The sequence below is a fragment of the Lemur catta genome, chromosome 3, assembly GCF_020740605.2.
Source record: "Lemur catta isolate mLemCat1 chromosome 3, mLemCat1.pri, whole genome shotgun sequence".
Taxonomy (NCBI): Eukaryota; Metazoa; Chordata; class Mammalia; order Primates; family Lemuridae; genus Lemur; species Lemur catta.
In genome coordinates this window covers 32971239-32998231 of record NC_059130.1, presented here as the reverse complement: position 1 = coordinate 32998231, position 26993 = coordinate 32971239, and the positions used below count along the sequence as shown (strand labels likewise).

The 26993-nt window shown below is 48.2% G+C and overlaps 1 protein-coding gene across 2 annotated transcripts in view; it reads left to right on the top strand.

The window, feature by feature from the left end:
• The window catches only part of CFAP45 (cilia and flagella associated protein 45), a 36092-nt gene extending 10543 nt beyond the window's left edge, over positions 1–25549 (top strand). For both annotated transcript variants that reach the window (XM_045547063.1, XM_045547061.1), the window contains exons 2-12: positions 5421–5546; positions 7842–7984; positions 9910–10054; positions 10419–10589; positions 12025–12203; positions 13979–14108; positions 17829–17975; positions 20694–20807; positions 21404–21597; positions 24797–25021; positions 25348–25549. In XM_045547063.1, coding sequence (XP_045403019.1) covers positions 5505–5546; positions 7842–7984; positions 9910–10054; positions 10419–10589; positions 12025–12203; positions 13979–14108; positions 17829–17975; positions 20694–20807; positions 21404–21597; positions 24797–25021; positions 25348–25426 — 1569 coding nt within the window. In that variant the 5' untranslated portion in view covers positions 5421–5504 and the 3' untranslated portion in view covers positions 25427–25549. The remainder of the gene's footprint in view (positions 1–5420; positions 5547–7841; positions 7985–9909; positions 10055–10418; positions 10590–12024; positions 12204–13978; positions 14109–17828; positions 17976–20693; positions 20808–21403; positions 21598–24796; positions 25022–25347) is intronic.
• Positions 25550–26993: the final 1444 nt, after the last annotated feature.

The following is a 26993-nucleotide window of genomic DNA, read 5'->3' as shown; positions in this document are numbered from 1 at the left end:
AGTTGGGTCTGGGTCTGGGGGTCAGGAAGGCCTGGGAGTGAGGAGGACACACCTAGAAGCAAGGGAAGTCCTGAGGGAGTTCAAAAGAGGAATTAAGGGTGGAGTGGTACCCAGTAGGGGAGCTGGGGAGAAAGAGGTGTCCCAACCCTCTCCCCCATGCCATCAGGCTGGGGCCTCCCTGGGCTGGGGACTGTGGATGTGGTGTGGAAACAGACACTGGTGAGGAGGCCAGATAATCGGTCATAGAACCTGTTCTGCCACCAACTAGCAGAGTGACCATGGGTAAGGCACCTAATGTCCCCATGCCTCAGTTTTCTGTTCTGTTAGCACTGCTTTGGGTCCCAGCAGGTACTCAATAAACTTTTGCCAGTGAATGAATGAATGAATGAATAAGAGTCTCAGGTTTGCGAGGCCTGGCAGAGAGATGGGGAGCGGTTTGGCAAGTCTGGGGTTCCCTGGGCTGGGGAGGATTAGAAGAGTCATGACAGAGAAGGCCAGCAAGGCCTAGGAGGAGCTGTGAAGGGGATACCTGGGCTTGAAGGGAGGGGAGAGGGCAGGGGATGGGTGTTGGGGCCTTGGGTTGTGGGAACTAACCTTAGAATGTCTGGGGCACACCAGGTGGCAAGGGTGGTTACTTAGGTGTACTTGGGGACACCTGTTAAGCCCAGAGGCTGCACTGCTTTTCTGGGGCTCTGTGGACTTTAGAATAGTTTTGTTAATTATTAAGTAAACCAGACTCCAACAAAGAGCAGTTCCCAACTTTTGAGGACTCCCTGCAGTGTTGCAATGGGGGTCCTCTTTCGCTTATGCATTTTATTTGATTGTGTCTCACCTCCCCGCAGCATTTGACAAGCACAGTAGTACATGTATGTGTGTGAAGGCATGGCATCATGCCTGGCGTCTGAGGACATACAGAATATGTTAGTTCCCTTTCTCTCCTGCTTTAAAATTTTTCTATTTCCAAGCCCTCATTGATGAGTAAGTTGTACCTGGGTTAGACTTGTGGCCTGCAGAGCACCCAGATCCAGGGATTCCCCACCCAGGGACCACTCGGGGCAGGGATTGAGCCAGCTGACTGAGCCCTTCTGAAATTGCTGGGACAGGAGGGGGCATATGGACACCCGTGAAGGCAGAGGGTCTAAGTTAGTGATCTCTGGCAGGCCGGGTGTGTATGTGTGTGCACGCGTGTGCCTATGGTGCTGTTCACTAGCTTTTGAGAGTGTTTGAGGGAAGAGAAGAGGTGGTGCGGTGATGAGGCTCACAATTAGGCAGACTCCCAGAACCCTTGGAAAAATAATTCATAACATCCTCCAGAAGGAGAGAGGGGACCTCAGCACTGACTAGATTATCATCTTCAGGTGGCATCCTGCAGATGGCCAACCTGGTCACGTGTGAAGGGAGGGAATAACTGAATGAACCACTCAGAGCAAAAGGCAGGGGGCCTGGTGCATGGTAATCCCCACTGTCTTGGTAACCAAAGTGTATAGAAAAGGACGTAGAACCAGGCCAAGAGTTCGAAGGATGAGTTTGTCAGCCTGTGGTGACTTAATATGCAAAGCAGGAACCTGATCTCAGGGTGGAGAGGACATCTAGGAAAGGACATGTCTTTGCTTTTGTTCAGTTGACAGGTGTTGCAGTTACATCAGGGAAACTCCACACCCACCTATTCCAGCCCCATTCCAACTTTGTCTTGCTGGATTTGAGCTAAACCTCCTGGATCCCGGAATATAAAATGCTGTGGCTTTTTAAGGGCTGCACTCTCATGCCTTCAGAGCCAGGCACCAGGCCTGCTATTATGTTTCATTTTCAAATAAAAACACTTTTAGTATTTTTTCTGATCATGAAAACAGTTACCTTACTCATCGCAGAAAATTATTCAATATAAGAAACATCACAGGCCTCATCTGAAATTACTGTTGAACATTTTTGTGAACATTCTTTCAGTAATGCATTCTAGGTGCACACCCTCCATACAAACATTTTTACAGGAATATTTATGTTTCCTAAAATTTGTTTTCTTTAAAAATTAATATGTTATGGAGATAGTTCTATATCAATGACTATAACTCAAAATCATCATTCGTTTGATGAGCTAATCTTTCTGTATCAGAGTCTCTCACAGAGGCTGTAGTTGTGGCTGAATTCTTGTGCTCTTGGGGTAGGAGGTTTATGAAGAGAGGGGGAGTCAGCTGGGTCACCAAGATGAAAATATGAAAGCAGGGATGGCATCTTTATCTGTCCCCAGTCATCAGCTTCCCCAACCCCCCCTTTAGGAGCTGAGGAGAGCCACCTCCCCCAGGCAGGACGAGGTGTGCTTCTCTCTAGGCACTGCTCAGCTTCTTGGCAATATTTATTTGGTCATGCAAGAAATAATACCAGCCCTTTACCTCTTAAAAGAACCTCTTGGCTACAGCCTCTGGCCCAGAGGGATGCAACTTTCCCTTTATGCCTGGTTCTTCATTTTTTCTAGTCCTGTCACACCATGGCCTCCCTAATCCTTCTTGTTACTCTTGGCAAAGCTGTTTATTCTAACCCTTGTGTAAGGCTTGTGGCTTCAAAGTCAGCATTTCGCAAATGAGGTTTTCTCAGTCACCCAACCCTAGAGCTCAGAGCTTCCCTCTGTCCTTCCCAGTGGCCACTTTTCTGTGGTCATCTGTTTTTCTTCCTCTGTTCTGACTTCTAGGCTCAGGCAGTCGAGTATTCCTTGTGACTTCCTCTTGACCTGGGTACTAAGGGTGTAGGAAAGGGCAGATGCAGTCTCAGACCTGGAGGAACCTGCAGCCTGGTGGACACCTGAGCACAAGGGAGAACCTGCAGGGGCCCTTGAAAAGAAACAGGAAAACAAATGCAAAACAATAATTTCCATCTGCACTCCAAAGCCCTTTCACATATGTTATTATCCACAGTGCAGACCGCATACATGATCTGGAAAATGTGGAATGGTGGAGGCATATTTCCAAAAGGCAACTGTCTCAATCTGGTCTGCAGTCCTCCAGAGGTCATCTTGCTCAGTTTCATTCTTTTGTTCTTCATCAAGCACATGTTGAGTTTCTACTATGTGCCAGGCACTGCACCTTTTTCCTTAATTATGTACAGAACCCATGATCCAAAGCCTTCTATCTTTTCCAGTTATTTCCAATGCTTAGCCTCAATCCCAACTACTGCAGTTTCTATTCATTTCCTCTTATTCTATTTTTAGTGGAAAGGGGAGCAGTTGCTCACCACCCACAATATAATAGCTCTTTTGAGGCTGTTATTAGGCATCCTCAGGGCTGCTTTATTTACCTTTTAATAAATCCAAGTTTTTTTCTGCTCTGCTATATTGGGGCTGACTGAGGACGTAGAGGGGGACTCCCTCTGTGAGCCTTTTGCTGGCTGTGCCAGGCAGTGAGGGAAAGGCACACACAGCAGTGCTCATTGTACAGGACAGAGCCAGCTGGAGAATAATTGCCCAATTGAGTGTGAAAACCTGATACAGGTGGAACAGGTGCTGGGGTGTTTGGTTGGTAATGGCAGATCAGAGAGAGCTTTCAAAATGCTGTCCAGTGTTTAGTGACCTGAAATGCAAGGTCCATGTCCCTGTCTACCCTGTCCCCTTGACAGCTGCTGATTCTCAGGCTTGGGGAGACCCAGTGTGTCTGGCCAGTCTCCCAGGCTAACCCAGCTTACAGAGGTGTGGAGGGCAAGGGTTCCTCCAAGGTGAGATTTGAATCAGCTTTAGTGTAAGTCGGGAGTCGTCCAGTAGTCCTTACAGACACTGCCTGCTAGAGATAGACATCTACTCTTGGGGCTGAGCTGAAGCTGGACTGACCTTTGGGAATGGAGGTTGTATTAGTCAGAGTTCTTGGTTATAAGCAACAGAGCTAGGGCTCTAATTTAAGTAGAAGGGTACGTATTTAGAGGACTTTGGAGTGCTCATAGATTTTATGCCACGGCTGGGAAACTGAGCTTGGAAAATAGGAACAATGAGAGGCTCTACAGCCAGAACCAAGGCCAAAATCAAAACCTAGAACTGGTCTGGCAAGGGCCCCTGATGCACTGTTGCACTCCAACACTGCCGACTCCCGATGTGGGTCTCTTATCAGTGTCACCACAGGCACTGGGTCTGACTGCCACTACTGCCTGGGTCAGAAAGGTTTTCCTTGTTCTGCTTCTTGCATCACTAGGTTCCCTGTCATTGTCAGGCCAGGGTGATCTCATTGGCTAAGCCCCGGTCCCTTGGCCAAGCAGGGAAGGCAGATACCTGGTGTTTTCAGCTTCTGTAGTTGGAGAGGAGCCCCGTCTCCCACAACTGATTAGATGGGGAATTTGCAAAAATAGGAAGATAGTAGGGGGTTAAAAATGACTCACGAATACTAAGTGGTCCTGGGAGAGAAAGAACTGATTTTCCTGATTGTAGCTGGTAATCACTCATCCACTGCCTAAAGTTTATTACGCATTGGCCACATGCCAAGCAGCGGATGAGGTGCTTTTCCATCCTTTATATCCTCTGGTCCCTGCCATAACCTATAAGATTGCAGAGACGTGAAGGAGGTCAAATAGCGGTGTTGTTTGTGAAGAGTCTCACATGCTGAGAAGATTGCAGGCAAAGAGAACACCGTTCGTTTCTGGGGAGGCAAGCCCAGATGCCTCACAAGAGGTTGTCCTTGTGAGAAACCAGAACCAGATGGACAATGGGGAGAAACTGTGGCTCTTCTCTCCTGCTATCCCTGTTTCCTTCATCCTTCCTTTCATACTGCATGGGGACTTGGCCTTCCTCAGCTTCCGGGACTACAGAAATGCTCCCCCCTTTAAAAATGTTTTATTGTTTTTAATTGACACATGACAATTGTACATATTTATGGGGTGTAGTGTGATGTTTCAATACATGTATACATTGTATAATAATCAAATCAGGGTACTTGCACATCCATCATCTCAAACAGTTATCATTTCTTTGTGGTGAGAACATTCAAAATCCTCTGTTCTAGCTGTTTTGAAATGTACATTATTGTTACCTATAGTCACCGTACTGTGCAACAGAGTACCGGAACTTATTCCTCCTATTTGACTATAACTTTGTCCCCATTGCCAACTTTTCCCCATCTCCCCACCCCTGCTACCCTCCAGCCTCTGGTAACCACCATTCTAGTGCCTGCTTCCACGAGATCAACTTTTTTTTTTTTTTAATAGACATGCTCCTCCTTGCAGAGCTCTCTTGCAGAGAGACCCCTCCTGCTTCTGTGGGCATGTCAGCCATCTGTTGCTCTTTGCCCCTTATGTTTCAGGGTTTACGCAGGTGCTTTCCCTAAGTGGTTTTCCACATGCCTCTGCCCACACCCCTCACCCCCTGCCACTGCCAGTGTAGGCTGAAGAGTTTACTGCCCCGGGCTGGATGCCACTCAGTACTGATGACATAAACTTTTTGCTTCTTCCTGCAGCCGCTAAGCACAAGAGGCATCTTGAGCGCCTCTTCTACCACTTCCAACAGGTCAAGGAATAGGACTCGCTATCGGACCAAAGCCATGAGCTCTGAGGTGGATGAGAGCCTCTTTGGAGCTATCAAGGTAACCCTCAACAAGCCCCTCCAGGTGGCCCAGACTAGCATTGCTCAGAACAAAGCTTGCACTGAGTCACCTGGCTGAGGTAACTCTCTCAGACTGAAGACAAAGGGAAATTCTGAGAACTGAGCTGTAGAGCTTTGGCATCAAGTGGGGCTTATGTAAACAGGGGTGCCTGGCTGCTTCCACCCATGACATTCCTCATCCCTTCACAGCATTTAAAATCTGTTGTAGGCCAGGTGCGGTGGCTCATGCCTGTAATCCTAGCACTCTGGGAGGCCGAGGCAGGAGGATTGCTCGAGGTCAGGAGTTCGAGACCAGCCTGAGCAAGAGCGAGACCCTGTCTCCACTAAAAAATAGAAAGAAATTAACCGGACAACTAAAAATATATAGAAAAAGTTAGCCAGGCATGGTGGTGCATGCCTCTAGTCCCAGGTACTTGGGAGGCAGAGGCAGTAGGATTGCTTGAGCCCAGGAGTTTGAGGTTGCTGTGAGCTAGGCTCATGTCACGGCACTCTAGCTGGGGCAACAGAGTGAGACTATGTCTCAAAAAAAAAAAAATCTGCTGTAATATCAAAAGAGAGGCTCTTCCATAGACAGTGCAATAGTTGCTCAGTGAGAGCTCCATGATGGAAACATTTGAAGGCCTATGGGCTAAGGTTGCAGACACACGACAACGTCTTTCGCCCTCCATCCAAGAATAATAGCATCAGAGTACAACACAAAACCATCCTCCTTTCCCAGTTGCCCAGCTAAAATAATTATTTAGCTCTGGAAAATGAGCAGGTCTTTATCTGCAAATGTCATCCTGACTAAGAGGTTGACAGCTCCTTTTGTTCAGAAAAGGAGAGCTAGAGAATTGCTTTGAATAATTTGATACACACGAAGTTTAGTAGGTGAGAAGGAAGAGAGGGAAGGAGAAAAAGAGAATGATACATGGAGAGAGAAAGAGAAGAAAGATACCCATGGTGGCTTGAATCCCTCTGGCAGCAGGGCTGGTCGGGAAGAGGAGAGGGGATGTCTGTCACGAACCTCTCCATCCTCGTTGTGAATCCAAGAGGACTTTCCAGAGGGTTCAAGAGGGCCTGTTTCTCCATTCAGAAGACCCTCATTCTGCAGCAATTTTCCTATTAGTAAGGGAAAGAATCAAAGGGATGCAATTTCACTTACAGACATTTTTTTGTTTTGGGTCCATGTGGAGTTTTCTCATCAAAGCAAGGAGAGATTCGGAAGTGGCAGAGTTCTCCAGGAGTAGTCGTGTTGGATAACGAAGCGAGGCGGTCAGAAAAATGCTTGTCCCTGGCCCAGTTTCCTTGGCCTTATTGGTGGGTGAGAATCTAGGAAGTCTCTCAACTGGCAGTAGGGGGCAGAAGTGGCCTGTGGCATGACTGAGCCGTGCCTGCTGGGAAGCAGAGATGGGCAGCAGGTGGCAGTAGTGCTCAGCACTGTCTGTGCAGAGTGGCAGTCTGAGGACAGGCAAGGCCATCATGGCCCGGCCTCCAGTCAGGAGCACAGTTACTGCATTAACAACAAATGAAATTCTCTCCTGTGTTTAGACATTTCCTGAAATAGGTGATTTCATTTTCTTGTTACCTAACTCCTTCAAGGTCAGAGAATCTTGAAAAAAAAAACATACAGCTAATCTGTATTCTTCTTGCTGAATTCCAACTTATTGACATCCTCATATTAAATTTTAAGGATAGGTCTCTACCAGGTGATTTAGCTATTTCTAATTCCCTCAACATGGCTGTTTTGAGAGTTCAAAGTAAATTAATCATTAGAAAGGATTAAAAATTACTAATGTCATAGATTATATTCGTCTGTAACAAATTGTATTGCTTCAAACTCACTGTGTGGTCCCAGAGAGATTATTATTATTATTATTATTTTCTTTTTCATAAGGGAGAATCTTTCATGAAGAGAGGGGAACCTAGAGACCAAAACCTTAATTTTTATTCTTGATGATTTTAGGCTAGGTATAGACACACACTCGTGCTCCCCACCTCCCACTATCCCTCCCATCCTGAGAGGAGTAGTCGTTGCACAACAAGAGGCCTTGCTCTCAGAAGAGCTGGCAAGTACAGAACACACCCAGCCAGGCTCAGACAGAGGGCACCACACTGCTTTCTTAGGGCCCTGGCTACTCTTAGTGGTCCTGCAGTCTGGGCCCCCGCCGGCCTCCCCTGCCACTGGATGGGTCGGAAGGCCCAGGACAGGGGAGGGCTACACTTGAAGTTAGGCTACACTGACCAACAGGAAGTGGGGTGACCAGCTCCTAACCTGGCTTTTCTGACCTCGTAGCCCCTGACCCAGGGCCAGAGCAACAGCCCCATCGTGCTGCTCCGAGATAAGCATACCATTGGGAAGACTCTCAGTGCCCTGGGCTTGGACCACAAGCCAGAGACCATCCAGCTCATCGCTCGCGGCATGATCCGAGAGCTCATGTGAGTACCTGGGGCACAGCCCCTGCCCTCCCTCCCTCAGCCTGCACTTCTGCGGAGGATCTTCACAGGGAGATGCAGAAGCATGGCTGGCTTCCTTCTGTCAATCTAATCCCCACCTTCCTATTCATCTGTCCCCTTTTGTTTCACGGATCTTTCTTTCTTCTCTGTCTTGGCATCTCTTGTTTCTTTCTTGTTGTTTCTATTGTTGCCATTGGCCTCTATTCCCAGCTCCTTTCTCCTCCCTTTCTTCTGACTGGCTGTGGGCTCTAGGAGACTGGTAGAGGGGAGGTGCTTAGTGGGTCCCTGCTAAGTCCCCATTAGTACCCTTGGTAGGCGGAAGTGATCCAGATGAGTCACTTCCTTTCAGCTGCATTAAGAATCTGAAGCAAGGGGAAACTGAACAGATGCCTAATTCGCCCCCTGGCTTCTTCCCAGACTCTGAGGCCATAAGAGGAAATTCACAGGGGCTCCTTGGGTTCCTCTGGGAGTAGCTCAGCCTGCTTCCTGACTGCAGTTGCCCTCTGCTTGGGCCCCTCCTGGGGGGTCAGGCCGAGCGCAGCAGTGCAATAAGCCAGCACTGTGCTGAGTGGTTTAGCCTTTGGGTTAGCGCTTCACTCTGTACAACCGTTCTCCTTACTCTGGCTCCATCTGCTAAAAATTCGAATTCCCAGAACATACTGCTTGTGTCATGAGCTGGGGAGGCACAGCTGGGACACAGTCCCAGGCTGCACTTGACTGCAGCTCCTTATTGAGCACTGTCTGGTCAGCTCTGGCATCGAATGGCCAGATGTGGTCACCAGCCCTGCTGCCACTCCTGAGGCCTGAGGAGAAGGGCTCCTTCTTGGAGTGTTCTATTCCTGGAAACATGTTGGAGGTTAAGTGGCTGGTTATTTTTCAGAGCTGCTGAAAGCCCGAGCTGCTGTCTTAGATTCAGATCACTCCCTGGTCACCCCAAATCCCAGGCTGTTTTGGGCCAGGTTGCTCAGTGAACGACAAGATCTTGGCCAAGCCCCTAACTGAATCCACTCACTCATTCTGTTTACCTCCGGGTTCCTCCTCCCACTAGTTTTATTAGACAAGGTTTCACTTCCTGTCTCAGCCTGTCTGCGTCCTGTTGCCATGCACCTGTTAAATCGCCTCACCCCAAAGCAGCTTTTTTCTCACCCCCAACTGCTCTCTCCCCCGCCTTTAATGTATGTTATTTGCTTGTAATCATTATAATTAGCTATTGGTTTGTTGAATGGGTTGGGCAGCTAGAAAGGAGGGGTCTATAGACATGTCTCCGGCTATTGTTGATCAGAGATTTTAATTAATATTTAGGGTTCAAAGCTTCTCTCCAGGCTGGATGGACAGGGACGCTTAGGTTTCTCACTAGCATCCATTTCAACCTGGGCTGGTGTTCCCTTGCCCATTTTATGTCATCCTTGAGGATTAGTCTATTTTTAAAGTTCAGTTTAACAGCTTTATTTAGAGTTCTCTCTCTGTGCCATGCACTGTGCCAGAGACTAGGCCACCAATGTGGTTAAGCCAGAGTTTGTGTCCTAAAGAGGTCTGTAAAGGAAACAGACCCTGCACAGTTGGCTGTGATGCAGGCAGTGTGAGCAGGGTGTGGTGGGGGCTCAGAGCAGGAGGTGATGTACTGGGCCTGGGGGGGGCATTCGAGAACATAGGTGAGGGTGTCAGCTCCCACAGAGAAGGTAACATAGGAACTGGACATTGTAGAAAAGGGACTTCAAATGTCTCTTTTTAACCTGCAGTACTACCTGACCCTCACTTGGAACCCCTTCTCCCCAGTGGCCCCATGGCACAGTTGTAGTGTCTCCCGCCATTGGCATGATGTGGGGAGGGGAAGAGAGCAGGGAAGCCTGGAGGTGGTGCCGAGAGGTGGTGCCCCCTCCTCTCCCTGACTGTTCACTCCTTGTCAGTGTTCCCAAGGAGGATCCCTCTGGGGAGTCCCTAATCATCAGCCCTGAGGAGTTTGAGCGGATCAAATGGGCATCCCACGTCCTGACCAGAGAAGAGCTCGAGGCCAGGGAGCAGGCCTTCAAGAAGGAGAAGGAAGCCATCGTGGTAGTTAACCTCCCTAAGCCTTCACCTCTCTGGATGGGTTCCAGAATAGAAATGTGCTGGGGGGAGGCCAGTTTGTCACAGCCGTGGGAACTCTAGTTAGGGGACCCTAACATGAGGCATGAATGTGTACTTAATGGAGAAATGTTGCAGAAGCAAGACCAGAGAGAAATACTTGAGATGGGATAGGGAAGCAACTGGGGCCAAAGGGAGGGCTGAGAATGAAGTCAGGCAGTGGAGCTTCTGGTTCAGATGGCACGATGGGCTGAGGCAACACTGTATTGGGTCACCTGCAGGAGCCAGGCAAGCGCCCCGAGGCACAGAGCACGGGGAACAGTCCCCCCCAATCCTGACTGGTCTCCCTTAGGATGCAGTGACGACACGCAAGCAGATCATAAAACAGAAGGAAATGGTGTGGAGGAACAATAAGAAGCTCAGCGACCTGGAGGAGATGGCCAAGGAGCGGGCCCAGAACCTCCTGCAGAGAGCCAGCAAGCTTCGAATGGAGCAGGAGGAGGAGCTCAAGCACATGAACAAGGTGGGTTTCTTGGTCTCCTCCTCCTCTGGGGCTCACTGCTACCCCCTCCTCCCTCCTCCTATTCACACACTGGACAAGGAGAGGGACTGGTGAGGGCAGGGATGGGGTTGGAGGAGAGCTGCACCTGCCACAGTAGTTGCTGTGGTCAGAGGGAGGACTGGCTTTGCTACTTGCTTGCTGTGTGACTTTGAGCAAGTCACTTGCCCTCTCTGAGCCTCACTTTCTTCATTTGTAAAATGAGGGCGGTGAAACTACTTAGCAGAATTATTGGCAGGATTAAATAAGCTAATATACAAGAGAGCCTTTGTGGACTGTGGATTTATAAATACATATGAGGGTATTACTTTTATTTTTATCCTGCTAGTTCAATTCTGGCCACATATGGTGGTCGAAGCAATTGGATGCTTTTTGAAGTACCCAAAGTGCTTCCTTTAGCTGAGCACATAAAGATCAGAGGCTTATTTGAATTCTATTTTGTAACTCATTTGCATGGGTTCACTTCCTGACCAAATGAAAAATATTGACTCTCTAATCCCTCATCTCCACTTTCTGCCTCTCAGGTAAATTTCTCTACTTATACCTCTTTTTATTTTCCAAAGCTTTTACTTTCTGTTTCTTATTGATGGGGCTGTGTTATGTTGGGCTCATCCAGCTTAAAAATCTTTGTGGCTTGGCCTCTGCAAGAGTGTCTTAACTTCCCTGAGGAGTAGAACAAGCGGTGTTAACCTGGAGTTCATGGGTCTCTAAGGGGAATCATGGACCTCTGAAGTTTTATGGAAATCATGTGTAATTTTATGTAATTGAATTTTATGGAGGAGAGGGCCCATAACTTTCATCATATTTCCAAAGAGTGATCCATTACCCCGCAAACACTAAGATGCAGTACCCTGGCCAGGCATGGTGGCTCATGCCTGCAATCCTAGCACTCTGGGAGGCTGAGGTGGGAGGATTGCTTGAGTTTTCAGGAGCTTAAGACCTACCTGAGCAAGAACGAGACCCCGTCTCTACAAAAAATAGAAAAATTAGCTGGGCATCATGGAGTGCACCTGAAGTCCCAGCTACTCAGAGGCTGAGGCTAGAGGATTGCTTGAGCCCAGAAGTTTGAGGCTGCAGTGAGCTATGATGATGCCACTGCACTCTAGCCAGGGCCACAGAGTGAGACGCTGTCTCAAAAAAAAATAAAATTAATACCCTGAAAGATGCTATTCCAGGCCACTCCTTGCACAGACCCTCGAACCTAGTAGAAGCCCAGTAAATGTTTGAACTGAGCTGTGTTGAGGGGTTAACATAAGCATGCTCTTGCTTCTTCAGACTGGGCATAGCCGTGTGCATCTCCTGCACACTCAGCAGTGCAATATTCTGCTTCCATTTCTCCCCCATTAAACTTCCGCACCCCCAAGCTTAGTAGTGCCACACTTTTATATCCACTTTCCAGGTCATCCTCAATGCCAAATGCCATGCCATCCGGGATGCCCAAATCCTGGAGAAGCAGCAGATCCAAAAAGAATTGGATGCCGAGGAGAAGCGATTGGATCAGATGATGGAAGTGGAAAGGCAGAAATCCATTCAAAGGCAGGAGGAACGGGACAGGAAGAGGAGGGAGGAAAGAGTACGGTAAAGATGTGGTTTTGGCATCTCCCTCTTTAAGCCACTCCATGTAGCCTAGCAAAGAGGGAAGAGATTAGAGATTCTGGTCATTATCACCATCTATTATTATCTCAAAACCTTCATAAAGTGATACATAGAATCACAGAACTTTTTAAAGCTTATTTCTAAGATCCTAATAGATGCTTCACAATCTGGTCCTAATTCAGTCTCATTTCTCACCACTTCCTGCCATCCTCTCTACGCTTTTCCCTGTTCCCCCAACATACTAGACCCTGTCACAAGTTCATGGCTTTTCTTGTTCCCTTTTTTTGAATACCCTTCTCTTTCCTCTTCCCTCTGGAAAATGCTTTCTCTCTCCCTTACACATAGCTTTGCTGTCACCTCCCCTGAGAAACTGCCCTCACTTCATCAGGCAGGTTAGGGGCTCCCTCTTCCGTGCCCTGTCACTCTTGACCCTTGCTAGGTGATGCGCTCATTGAGGACAGGGCCCCCATTTTATTATTATTTCTGTAGCTCCTGGGCCTAGCAGAGTATTTGGCCAGTAGTAAGTGTCTAATTCATGTTAGAATGAATAAATTCTGTCTCCCCTTCATTTTGCAGAAAAGGAAAAGTCCCAGAGGAGGTGAATCATAGGATCATATTGGCCTAGACTTAAAGTACCAACCATATGATCCATGAATTACCTCTAGAAATAGTCCTCATACCACACTGAATAGCACCTTTATCTCCCCAACTGTATTCTGTTCTCCTGAACCATTCATAGAGATGACTATAGTAGGCTACGTCTGGTAGACTATAGAAGGCTCCCAGTAAAAGCTTATTTACTGGCTAAGTAGCTGTCCATCTTCTGCATAAATAGCTCTGGTGAAGGAAAAAAAAATCTCTGCCTCATTAGGCAACTCCAAACCTGTTTCTGTGTAATTCCTTCATTCATTACTTCTGTTTATTTCATCCGAAGTCATCTGTTTATTTTAGCTGTTCAAGTGCTCTGTCTGAATGTGAATCTCATGCTCCTTCCCGTTGATTCTCACCCTGGTCTATGTCTTCTCCCATTCTTCCAGCCTCTGCTCCTTTGTCATGGGGTTGGATGCACCTGCTGATAGACAGGGCTGAGTCTGAGGAAGTCTCTCTGCTTAGCAATGTCCCAGCAGCACTGCTTGTAGACCCTGGCTGCCTTGATTTTTGCTGTTGAGCTGGGACATTGCTAAGTGGAGAGACTTCCTGAGACTCAGCCCTGTCTACCAGCCTCTGAGAGTCTTCAAATGTGAGATAGAATATTAAAAAGGTGGTAAGCAACCCAGGCATGGGAGGTGGGGTGGAAAGACAAGTTGAACTGAGCGAGAGCAGAAGCACTAGAGGAATTAAAAGTTCTGGGCCATTTTTTTTTTAAGCTCTGTGAAGCTCTGGGAGGCTAGCATAAGAAGCTAGCTGTGATTACTCTGGGAAGACTTGGGAGGTGGTAGGATTTCAGAAAATCTACACACTGGAAGGGAGAAAAGATGTATTATGATGTGGAGTGAACTCTTGGGCAAACAAATGAAGAAGGGAATCTCAGGACAGGTGAGCCCTAGAACCAGGAGCTCAGAAGAAAGAGGGCTGATCCTTCAGGACATGCTGGGGAAGGACTTTGTTCTGAGTCCATGTAGCATATCAGTGTTTAAGGGGCACTTGTCAAATTGTTCCTGTGATTCTTCCCATCTTGGGGGTTATTTGGGTGGAGGTTGGAGCAGATAGACACGGACTCTTAGTTTTTAAGACACTGTGGCACTGTTCCCTCCCAGAGGAAGACGGCACATTGTGGAGCAGATGGAAAAGAACCAGGAGGAGAGATCGCTGCTTGCTGAGCAGAGGGAGCAGGAGAAGGAGCAGATGCTGGAGTACATGGAACAGCTCCAAGAGGAGGATCTAAGGGTAACAGTCCGGACAAACAATGCCAAGTGTCAACAGCAGCAGCAACAAAGCCCTCCGAGATTTTGGGATTTCGGGGTGTTGACTGGTTTTCTGTCAGGCATATGCTCATTTCACAGTATCATCACTATCAACTTTTTATTGCCATGTTAAGCATTTATTTTGCCACAGTGTCATGCTGGGGGGTGAGCAGTGATTTGGAGAGATATTGTCCCTGCCTCCTGGGGACTTGGGGGTCCAAGACTGATATATTGATGTGAAAGGACACATACAGGAAACATACGACAGCATGCTTTGCACAAGTAAACATAGGGATGTTTTATAGTTTTCCCTCAATTACCTAGGGATATTACACACCTTGCAGACGAACAGTAGCAATATCTTAGTTCCAGCCTTCCTGCTCTTACCTCATTCAAAGTACATAGCATTCCATTGTCATTAATTGTGTTGTGAAGCCAAACCTTTTCTTCCTGTTAGCCTAAATAAAATTAGTAGCCATATCTATTGCAAAAGGAATGATGACATACCTGCCCAAACTAAATAGACTTAAAAAATCATCTTCTATTTACCTTATCTGGTCTGTTGCAATGTACAAAAACTCTTAGCCCAGTGAGGAACATGGCAGGCATTTGGAGCATTTATTTTTTCTCTCAATTTTTTATTTTGAAAATTTTTATACATACAGAAAAGTTGAAAGAATTTTACCATACCTTTAAACTCTTCATCTAGATTTAATGATTGTTGACAATTTCCCTTAGTTGCTTGCTTCTTTCTAGATGTATATACATATTTTATCTATTGTTAAACTATTCAAAAGTAAGTTGCAGATACCCTTACACTTTGCCACTAAATGCTTCAGCCTGCATCTCTGAAGAACAAGGATACTCTTTCACATGTCAACAATGCCATTATCACATCCCCCATCAAAAACTCTAATCCATTGATTCTATAATGTCATCTAATATTTAATCTACTTTCAAATCTCGCCAATTGTTCAAAAAATGTATTTTCAGTGTTTTCTTTTTTCCAAACCAGGCTTCAATCAAGATTTGCACATTGCATTTGCTTAAGTCTCTTTAGTCTGTTTTGATTTATAACAGTTCCCTCATTCATTCATTTATTCTTTCATTCATCTTTATAACACTGGTATTTTGAAGCATCCAGGCCATTTGGCTTGAAGAATGCCCCTCATTCTGGATGTGTGAGATTGTTTCCTCATGGTGTCATTTAACTTGCAGAACATGTATTCTTTTATTTCCCCCTCCCCATGTTAAGGATGATGGAGTTGTCATCAGCCAGTGCATTTGATGGTGGTGGAAGGGGGAGGAGCTCTGGTCCCACAGGTGGGCAGACTTGTAATTAGGACATCTTCTCAGGGTGCCTACAGTGTGCAGATCTGCTCAAGGAGTGGGGTGATGATCACCTGGGGGCTGGGGAAGACGAGGTGCATGCAGCCTTGTGAACTGCCTGAGAAGGGGACCAACGGGGGCCAAGATGACAGACAGAAGGACATAGCTGTGTTCCTTCATTTCCTGGCTCTGGAGAAAGAGTGGGAATGGGCCAGGAAGGAGAGGCATGGGGCAAACATGCAGAGTAGGGGGTGAGAAGTGAAGACTGGAAAATCCCACTAGATTGTGGGGAATGGCAACTGGTGGGCTCATAGAGAGGCCCCAGGAGTCAGTGAGTCAACACCATTACACTGATGTTGTGTCACTGTCTTTTCGATGTCCTTCTAGCAGGCACTCCCCAAGTCTCCAGGAAGTATTATTGGGCAATTTTAGGGTAGAAACCTGTGCCTCCCCAGCTTTTGGCCTGCCTCACCATCCTAGGGTGTGCAAAGGGCAGATTTCCCCCCCCACCCCCCCGCCCTTGTTGGCAAGATGGAGAAGAGTGAAGGGGGTTTATCCGGGGTTGCTTAGGAAGGTTTTCAAAGATGAGAGACAGAGAAAGTCCTTTGGTTTCTTGGAAATGAAATGAACCAACAAAACAACAACAACAACAACAAAAGGAAATAAATAGGCAAAGAAGTAAGTAAATAAATACATGTTTGTACATGGGTCAGCAGCTTGTTTAGCTTTGAGGGTCAGTGGGATTGAATGATGCCTGGGGTGCCAGTGGCAGGCCTAGAACCAGTGTGAAGAAGTTAGAAAGGAAAGGAAGAAAGAGAAAAGGGGGGAAGGAGTGTGAGAGTTGGAGGGGCAGACAGGAAAAGTGGAGTGAGCAGAGAAGTAGGCACAGTGAGAGTGAGAGAATGCTAAGCCTGCAACTCACAGCACATGGACCCGGGAGGCGGGCAGTTGCCGTGCTGTCTGGTTCCAAGGCTTCCTGGAGGAAGGAGCCCTGAACTGGGCAGTGAGCCAAGCTGGTGGAGAGCCAGCCCTAGAGGATGGCACACAGGCAGAGTCACCTTGGCTGGATGATTAGGGCAGAAGCCAGCTGAGGAGGAGTTGGAAGGCCAGGGAGGGATTTAATCTTTGAAGAAATGGAAGGAGCTAGAAGCAGTGATGGAGGTAGGGTGAGATGATGGGTTTGAAGCAAGGAGTCCAGGGTGGGTGGCGGGTGCCTGGGGGGAGGGCAGCTGCACAAGATTCTGTTGCTCCTCTGCATTGTGACCTGAGGATGTGCTTGGGCTTAGAAGTGGTCTGAGCACTGTGAGCTTCTGCAAGCCAGGGGCTGAGAGAGGCAGGGGCTCCTTCCTTAGAAAGATCTTGTTGCTCAGGGTCACACTGGTACTTTGATCTCCACCGCTCACAGAGACATGCTTCTCTATGTCTAACTCCATTTTCCCTTCTCTTTCTCATATGCCACTCACTTTGGTCCCCCTGCCCTGCCTCGTTTGGCAATAGTTTGAATATTTGCTATTTTCCTTGCATTGGGTTACATGCCGTTGGGGAGGAGAGGAACTGTGACACAAGGTCCCTGCCCTCTAGCTAGGACCGAGTGAACATATAGGAAACAATTGGGGACCTACAAGGGGATGTATGATCCCATCTCAAGAGTTGTGGCACCACCTTAAGTGCAGAGGGATTTCAGAAATGAAGAGACAACTGAAAGTTGGGACAACCAAGTAAAATTTCCAGAGAAGCCTGAAACTTTAGACAGGACAAGGTTTCAAAATTCTGGCTTTGGAGTTTATTAGCTGTGTGGCTGTGGGCAAGTCACTTCAATTGTGGGCCTCCGTTTCTTCATCTCAACAAGAGAGATAACAAGGCCTACGTTTCAGGGTTTGGGGACATTTTTGGGTATTAGAGATAGGCTATGTAGAGTGCCCCTCAAATTAGAAAGTACTCACTTAGGGCAGTATTTATTATTTCGATCATCACTATTGAATGGAGATGGAAAGTTTGGGTTTAAATGGGAGAAGGAAATTGAAAGCCGAGGGAGGCGGTGTGAGCAGGGCTACAGGGATAGGATTTAGCTTGGCAAGTGGGAGAAGCTGTGCGGAACTTCCAGAGCCCCACTTCCTGAAAGTATACACAGACCAACAGCATCGGGAGCTGCCCAGAGTCAAGTTGGAAGAAAGCTGTAAAGAGGCCATTTCGTAGACGAGGGCAGTGACGCCCTTTGACAGAACAGCTTTCACAAAGGACAGTGATGGAAGCTACACTGCAGGCCGTGCATTCATTCGTCTCCCTGCCTCCATCCATGTCTGTCTATCCCTAGATGCCAGGAGCATTTGTCTCGCCTCCTCCTAATCTCAGGCTTTCTTTCTTTTGCTGGCAGGATTTGGAACAAAGGCACCAGCAAAAACTGAAGATGCAAGCTGAGATTAAGCGCATCAATGATGAAAACCAGAAACAGAAAGCAGAGCTGCTGGCTCAGGAGAAGCTGGCAGACCAGATGGTGATGGAGTTCACCAAGAAGAAGATGGTAGGGACCTGGTTTCTGATGCCTGGGACCTCTGGCCATGAATGGACTGTCTGTCACAGGGAGAGGGATGCCTTCATTTGAACGTGCATGTCCTTAGTTTGAGGGCTGGCTTCTTTTTCTCTTCCTCTTGGCCAGTCCTCTTGTTTGTTAACTGAGAATAGCCTAGAAAGAACACCTAAATTAGTGTGTTATTATCCTCATTAACACCTTGGAGTAGAAGGTGGGATGAGGGTCATATGCGGGCAGGGAAGAAAAGTAAAACTATTGGTGAAAGGGAGGTTTTTGTGGATTCCTCATGACTTGGATAATTGCGCTCCCAGTGATGAGTCAGCTGCCCCATAAATTTCTTGTGAAAACTCCTATATTGGGTATCCTGTACTGTGTCCTAGACTCAGGAAGTAGAGTCTTCTCCCAGTCCTGCTGCAGAACCTACAGGAACAAGTGTGCGGTGTAGCAGAGAGCACCACCTGCAACAGTCACAGATGGATGTAGCCTGTGAATGTGTGGACTCAATCTGGAGTAAAATTAAGTAACGAAATGATTGGGGTCTGTGGGGAGTTGAGGGTAAAAGAAGGCTTTTAAGCATGGTTTAGATAGTGTGAACATGAATTTATATAAAAAGAGGAGGAAGTACTCAAGGTGGCAGCAAAGTTATTAAACTCTTCATATGTAGGTCTTGTCTCCCCTGCTAGCTTTGAAGTTACGTGATGACAGAAACCACATCCTACTTCTCTATGCCCCTCTACAGTAGTCGTAATGAAGGGCAGGTGTGTGTGTGTGCATGTGTATAATTTTAAAAGGCATCTTTATTTGTTATACCTATTTATTCCTAATACAAACCAGCTCAGCGATGTTTGTTGGCTTTAGTATTCTTACTGGATCCTGGAGATACGCAGGCAATAGAACAAGAACATAGGATTGGGGACAGAGATGGTTCCTACATAATAACTATTGTTATATTGTAATATAACTACTGTTTATTGAGCAGTCTGTGCATAGGCTTTGTGCTAAGTGTTTTCCATGTGTTACTTAATCGTTATAACAACCCTGTGAAGTAGTCATTCATTGATTTAAAACACGTGGGATGCTTCAATGTGTGTCTACTCTCACTGTGTTCCCCAACCCCCGGGCCATGGACCAGTACTAGTCTGTGGCCTGTTAGGGACCAGGCTGCTGAGCTGTCCGCCCACATCTTTGAAAAATTGTCTTCCATGAAACTTAGGAACTGGGGGTCTGCACAGCAGGAGGTGGGCGGCAGACAAGTGAGCGAAGCCTCATCTGTACTTACGGCCACTCCCCATCACTCGCATCACTGCCTGAGCTCTGCACCCACCAACTCACCCCTCAGCCGTCCATGGAAAAATTGTCTTCCATGAAGCTGGTCCCTGGTGCCAAAAAGGTTGGGGACTGCTGCACTATCAGACTAGGCCGAAAGTACCTAGAATAATGCCATGTACATCGCTGGAACTCAACCAGTATTTCCCCGAAAGGGTGAAGGTGGTGATCATGAGCTAATTATGTGTAGGAGTTAGTGAACAGATTTGCTGGCTACAGCAGCCAGTGTTTTAGTCGTGGTAAGAAATGGGTGTAGTGAAGTGATGGAAAGCTGAGAGCAGTTGCTGGGGGTGTCCCATATCTTGAGCAGAGCTGGAAGGGTGGAATGATGAGGAATTACCATGGACTTCTAAGAAGGAGAGGAATACATCTTGTCTTCATACAGGGACATTGTCAGGGTGGAGCTGGGAGAAGCTGGAGGTCGGCCAAGGGATCAGGCATTTGGGTGTGTCCACAGTTCACTGGAAGTATCTAGGTATACCACAAGCCCTTCTCTGACCTCCTCGTGGTATCTGTTCTTGCAGCCAGGGCTGCCCCTTCAGAGCTACAGGCAGAGATTGGTTGTAGAAGCATCCAGAATTCCCTGCTGTGCCATCTAGGGCCAGGTGGACAGAGGAAGCAGCTTGACATGTAGCTGTGCACAACACACAAGAAGGCAACTCGCTGGGCTTCACAGAAATCAGAGCAGGTAGAGTGAGGGCCAAGGAAGGTTCTTTATGGAAAGATCACATTTCCACCCAACCTGCATTATTAGTTTTACAACTGCTTAAGAATGGCAGTTGGGAAGCTTTTAGGGATATGCCTGTCTTTCAGAGAGGTGGAAATGGAGCTAATTTTGATGGTTCACTCTTTAGACATCTGTTGGCTCCTGTGGGACTGCCCAAGGCAGGGTTGCCCGTTTGCCCAGGGACCAATGCGATAACCTCCACCTGCTGTACTTTACAAGATAGGCAGGGAGCCACAGTTATTACTTGGCCCAGTGGCCTTGCAACTTAAAAATTGTCTGTGATGTAGTGGAAGGAGTATGAAAGCTGAGTTCAGGATACCTGAGTTCAGATCCTGCTAGGTAGTTTACTGGCTGGGGGATCTTGGGCAGGACCCTGGATCTCTGTGAATGTCGGTTTCCTCATGTATATTATCTATCTCATGAGATGTTGTGAGGTCTGTCTGGGAAAATACATGGGAAGACATTTTGTTAACAACGAATCATTTTACAAATGCTAATTGTTTTTATGTTCATGCATTGTTCATTCATTTTTCCCTATTTCAAAAGGAGTCAGGAAGTAGGAGGGAAAATATTGGAAGGTCTGTTGCAGGGGTTTTGTTTCTCTCTGCAAGGCTGGATCAGTGTAAACTATTCTACAAGGCCTTTACTTCCGGTAGGCTCGAGAAGCAGAGTTTGAGGCTGAGCAGGAGAGAATCCGGAGGGAGAAACAGAAGGAGATCGCCCGCCTGAGGGCCATGCAGGAGAAAGCCCAGGACTACCAGGCAGAACAGGTACCTGCTTAGTTTCGGATTCCCTCTGCCTCTCCCATTCCCTTGACTATTCCTTTGAAAGCCTGTGAAATGGCCTCCAGGGTGGAGATACAGTGGAGAGCAGGCAAGTTATCTAGACTTCAGTGGTTTGAAAAGGGAGGGGAAGGACTGGTCCCAGTGACTGTGGCAGCAAGGATTGAGCAGTGCACTGTGTGCCTAAGGTTCAAGAGAAAGTTTCTGACTCCTAACTGAAGAAGAACTTTCAACCTTAACTAACCAATGAAATGTGTCACCAGAGGAAACTGTGGCATCTCCATCATTAAAAGTTTTTAAAATTAGAAGCAATTGCAGGACTGCCTGGAGGTGTCTGAGGTGCAGGGAAAGAACTGGGATGAGTGGGCTGGAAAGACAAGATGACCCCTCAGGGTATCCTCTGACCCAAAAGTTCTATGACGGGATTCCATTTATTGTTTCCTGGAATAATTTGCTGCCAGAGAAACTCATAGTGCTTCTCAGAGCAGACCGTGTCAGAGGCTGTAAGTAGGTGTCTTCCTGAAGGCACCTGGCCTGCACCCGAGGTTATCTTGTGCCCTCACTGGTCCACCCCGCTTTTCCAGGATGCCTTGCGGGCCAAGCGCAATCAGGAGGTTGCAGACAGAGAGTGGCGGAGAAAAGAAAAGGAAAATGCGCAGAGGAAGATGGAAACAGAGGCCAAACTGCGGAAAAGTCGGCTGGAACAGGTGGCTTTCAAGAAGCACACTCTGGCTGTTCAGGTGCAACGGGACCGGGATGAGTTCGAGAGGATTCTTCGGTAGGACAGGCCTGGGAACATTGTCTTCCTTTCCTTGCACTGTAGCAGGGATGGTCCATGTCGGATAGGGAGAAGCTTTCTGGAATGCTAATGGAGAGATGCTCACCCATCTCGACTGGGTTGGTGGGATCATTCTAACTAGATGGTTGGTTAAAATATTTCAAAGCCACTCAAACAACGAATTTTATGATTAGAGAATTGGAAAATAGCACCTGGAAGTGTTTAAGGAACTGGAGATTATTGAGATTATTAAACCTAAAGCAGTAAAGGTATAAATAAAGATATAAATCTGGTTTCTTCTCCTCCACAGCCCCTTCCCACATCCCCTTGCAAATTAGGGATGAAAGTGCAGCATGAGAGCTTTAGGAAAGTTAGAAAGAAGAACTTCAGACACTAAGGGTTGTGAGTCACTGGAGCAGGACTTTAAGGGAGCTCTTTGCCATTCATTTGAAAAATATGTATTAAGCACATAAATTCCGGGCTCTGTGCTACATGCCATGGAGGAATTAGAAATTAATAAAACACTACTCTTGCCCATTACAGAGGAAGGATGTTAGAGATTCCCGTTTGGGTGGACCTCACCTTTTTAATCCATCTTTCCTCGTTGGCAGCTCTTTACTCTTTTACTATAGTTCTCTCTTTTTGCTCAATGATAATTTCAACATAAGTGGAGGCTAAGCATTCACATCTCTCACTGTTCTGCCCCCGCCCTCAGAGCAGCTGCCATTGGCTTCCCCCTCTGCTCTATTTTCTACCAGTCAGATCTGCCACCACCAGACCTGGAGGTGTTCTCCTAGCCTGACAGGGAATGAGTCCCTTTTTGCCCTAGTTCAGGTTCTATATAAGATCAAAATTTTTCAAAAGGAAACAAACCAAACAAAATTTGAATTGGTGGGAGGGGGATATAAAATTATAGAATTATGCTCAGATAGAGATTGAACAGTGCAGCCCAGCTTTCTTGTTCTACATGCTCTAGGTCTTTCTTCTTGGTAATGCTTCAGTTAGTTGCATGACAGATAAGGCTACCCAGCCCCCAGCCAGAGGCAGAGCAGATCTGCAGGAGCTTTCATCCTCACCAGAGCCACATTTTTTTTTTTACCTTCTTTTGGACTGTGGGCCCCAGCCTGTCCCCACTGGCTCTATAGCTTTCCCTGCCCTCAGGGTGGTGCCGTGGTCATCGGACACCTGGAGGAGAAGGCAGCTTCTTAAAGTCCCCCAAAGATCCTGCCCTTGGGCTCCATAATGCCTTCCAGATGTCTTCCTGCTCCTCCCTGGCCTCCATGCCCTTGGACATCTGCTGCCTTTACAGGCACTAATAGATAGCAGTGGAATGAAACTAAAGTCCTACTTTTGCTATTGACTCATTTGTCTCTCCTTTTCTCTGTTTGCCTGAAGCAGACACATTAGCTGGTTATTAAAGCTAGATCAACCCCCTTGGAGAAGTTCAACTTCACCTGTTGCTCTAGGTTAGCATCTAGACCTAGTGTCTCTAGGGTCATGTGACCACCGTGGTACATGTCTTCATGCTGGGAGCATCTCTGCCACAGCCAGCAATCCAACATTCTGTACTTCAAAAGCATGGCCTCCTGTGTGGCTTATATTGGACTTCCTGTTTCTGGACAGAGGGATGCTTGTTGACTAAGCAGAGAGAGTTGACCTATCCTACCCAGTGGTTCTTATAAATGCCTGGAAACTTTCAGAAAACACTGATGCCTGGGCTCCAGCTCCACAGCTGTGATTTAAATGGCCGAGGGTGAGGCCCAGGCATCAGTAGTTTTTGGAAGTCCTCAGGTGATTCTAATATGCAGCCAGGCCCCATGATCACTGCCCTAGCCCCGTGGAATGCGGTTCTTCCCCATTTGGAGTTTCACCTGCCTACTACCCCAGGAGCTCTCTAGTTGCACACATAGAGCCCCCTTTTCTACACTTACCCCTCCACTCAGAAGAGTGTGAAACAACAGAAAACTGTTCTACACATAGGAAAAAAAAATGGCCAGGTGAAGAGGAGAGTCTTCCTGCTCTCACAGATGTGTCTGGGCAGTAGGGATTTGGTGTCTAAATACAGAGTGACAAGGAAGCCAGCAGTTTTCGTCTGATAAACTGGGCAGGCTCTGCAGCAGGTGTAGAATTTTAGGAGATGTTTGTATGGCAGAAAGAGTTGCTGGGAGTTGAGAGGATATCCCATGTATAGTGGGTCTTGGAAGGCGGCTGGAGGGAAATGAGGAAGTGAAGCAGTGTTTTTGGTACCTTTATTGGGGTATGAGTGACCCTAGGGTAGGAGAACAGGTAAACGATTCCTGCCTAGGATGATTTTACATTTTGTTTTTGTTTTTGATCATGCTGAGAAAGAAATTAGATGCTAGCTCAAGATGGCCTATAACTGCATTTCCTCTGAGATGTGAATGCATTTCATTTGAGTTTTTTCTGAGTCTATCTGGTTGCCAGTAGCAATTTTCTCCCTGATGTCAGGGTCCATGAAGTATTTTTGTGGAAGAGGTTTCTAAGAGGAATTTGGAAAGATGGATCAATAAGAGAGCTGAGAGATCTCAGGCTGAGCTCCTTCCTTCTTCCAGCAACCAAGGTAGAGCTAGTATTCCAGACTTGGCCACATCTTTTAACTTTCCAAGCATCCCTTTGTTGGTTTTATTAATGTTATCATTATTGTTAGTGAGAAAAGGAAGGAAGGAAGGAAGGAAGCAAGGAAGGAAGAAAGGATGGAAGGGAGGGAGGGAGGAAGGGAGGGAGAGAAGGATATATTTTAGAATAAGCTGGAGGGGAGTTATGCATTGTTATGAGGGAAGAGTAGGAGCAATAGCTCCCAGGGGCTGAAACCCTGGGTGTAGGGTACATAATTTGTAGGGCCCAGTGAAAAATAAGAATATGGTGGAGGCCTTTTTTCAAAACTATTAAGAATTTCACAACAGTGACAGCAGAGCATGAAACCAAGCCTGGGGCCCTTCTAAGCATGACATACAGTTGCTTGTCCGGGAAGCTGGTCCTGGCTGGATGGGAATGGGAGCATGCAGGGTGGCTGCCTTTGGGGCTGATCTTCCAGCAACAGAAGAGGGCTGAAGCCTGGAGGGCTGTGGTCTCTGAAGCGTGTCCACTGGAGGTGCCCACCCAAGAGACTCCCCCAGCACCTTTCCTCCTCTGGGCCAGCTCCGCCTAGCCCCTTCCACCCCTTGTGTCCCCCCGCCAGGGCTCAGAGAGAGCAGATTGAGAAGGAGCGGCTGGAGGAGGAGAAAAAGGCCACAGGGCGCTTACAGCATGCCAACGAGCTCCGGCGCCAGGTGCGAGAGAACCAGCAGAAGCAGGTGCAGAACCGGATCACCACCTTTGAGGAGGGCCAGCGCCTCAAAGAGGAGGCCCAGAAGCGGCGTGAGCGCATTGATGACATCAAGAGGAAAAAGCTTGAAGAGCTGAGGTGCGCTGGAATCCCCTCCTCCTCCAGCTCCTCTCTTCTTCCCCGAACAGCCAGCAGAGCAGGCTGGAAAGTGTGGGATTCGGGCGGAGGGGCCATGGCAGAGGTGCTCAGGGAGGGCCCTTCTCCCTACTCGAGTCTGTCCCTCTGTAGAAGGCTCCAGCAGGAAGTTGTGGGGCGGGGTCTTCCTGGCTGTTTGGGAACTTCCTGGCAGGGTTGCGGGAGCCTTGGCATGAGCATGTTGGGGGGTGCGCTGTGGGAGCAGGGTTCTGTAAATCCCACCCAGAGCCTGCTTCCTGCCCTGACACCTGCCCGGTGTTTCCCTGCAGAGCCACTGGCCTTCCTGAGAAGTACTGCATTGAAGCTGAGCGCAAAGCTAACCTCCTGCCGGCGACCTCTGTGAAGTGAGGGGGGCCTCCGTGACCCTTGGCATGCCTTCGGGGGACAAATTCTGCCCAGTCTCTGGGGCCCATAGTTGCTGCTAACCTAGACATTTCACAGTTACAGATTAAATCTATTCTACTTCTCTAAGGAGCAGCTCAGCGTCCTTGTTGCGGGGATGTAGCTGCTACAGGGTAGTGATGGTGGCGCAGAACAGGTTGTGGGGGCATCGAGTGAGGGGGCGTCGAGCAAGGACGGCGTGGTGCTCAGGTTTGGGGAACGGGAGGATGCTCTCCCATGAACATCGCTCCTAAGCCAGGAGGTCCCTTTGTCCTGGTGTCCCTTGGCTTTTCTGTGATCCCCTGGGATGTCCCCTTTCAGCACAGTCTTGTCTCTGTTCCAGCCCACGCCCAGTCCAGAGGCATTTCAGGGCATTAAGGCAGAGCTAGAGATGCTCTCTCTCAGCCCAGGGCTGGGCTGGGTGGAGCTGAAGGAGGTACTGGGCCGGCTGCACTCACACCCATGACTCAGACCACATCTGTGGAGGAGGTGGTGTTTGAACCTAGAGCTCACTCCACCTGTCTCAGCCCTCTCCTGCCAGGGCCTTCAACCCCAGGCAGTGCTGCAACAGACACCAGCCCATCCCCCACGAGGCGCGCCTGGGGCCTGCACTCCTCACCCAAACACAGCTGCCCATCCCACATGGCCGGGCTCTCCTCCGGCCACCTCACTCCCATAGGTGGGGCGCCCCAGAGCCACTTTTGTCTGTTTTAACTTTCCTCACTTTGCCCCACACTACTCTTCATTCATTCATTCACTTACTCAAATTCTGAGTGCCTACCACATGCCAGGTACCTCCTGGGCACTCGGTGAACGGGCGGTGGACAGTCCTGGGTGCACCCTCCTAGCAGCCTCCCCCTGTGCCAGTCTGCTCCTGCTTTCTCCCCCCGCTGCTGCCCACCGCATTTCTTGTACCTTTAGAATCAGCTCAGCCTTTCTGGAAGGACCCTGGTTATCAGGCTCCCATTTGGGACTGGAGCCACTTCCCAGTTTTTGTGTGTCTTGGGGGAAAGGGCTCCAATCCAGCTGCCATCACCATGGTGTCCCTCTGCCCACCCCACCCCACCCTAGGGGTTTCCTCCATTTCTCAAACCCAGAGCCCAGTCTTGTCTTCCTCAATGGCTCCTGCAAGAGAGGAGGCAGAGGACAGCTGCTGGGGCGTCCTGGGTGTTTACAATGCCAGGTTACAAGGGCCTCAGGCAAGAGTCCTCTTTTCATAAGGCCCAGGGAGAGTCAGCAAGCTGTTCCCTGTGCTTCCTCTCCCTCAGGACAGCCACAGCTTCCCCAGGTGCTGTCTCCATGGAAACTGTTGCCCCACCCCACTAGGTGGGCAGCCTCTCCAGCTGTGTGGGGACGAGGCTTTCTCACCTTCCCTGCTCGGCACTCTGAACTGCAATCCTCCTGCCTAGGGAAGTTGATACCTTCCTCCCCGGGGGGTCGTGGGAAGATGTGGTGCCCCTCCTAGAAGAAGGCATGGCGTTGCCACCAAGGAGTCTGGCACCTTCTGCAGTGGGCACACTGGCTTGGGTTCTCT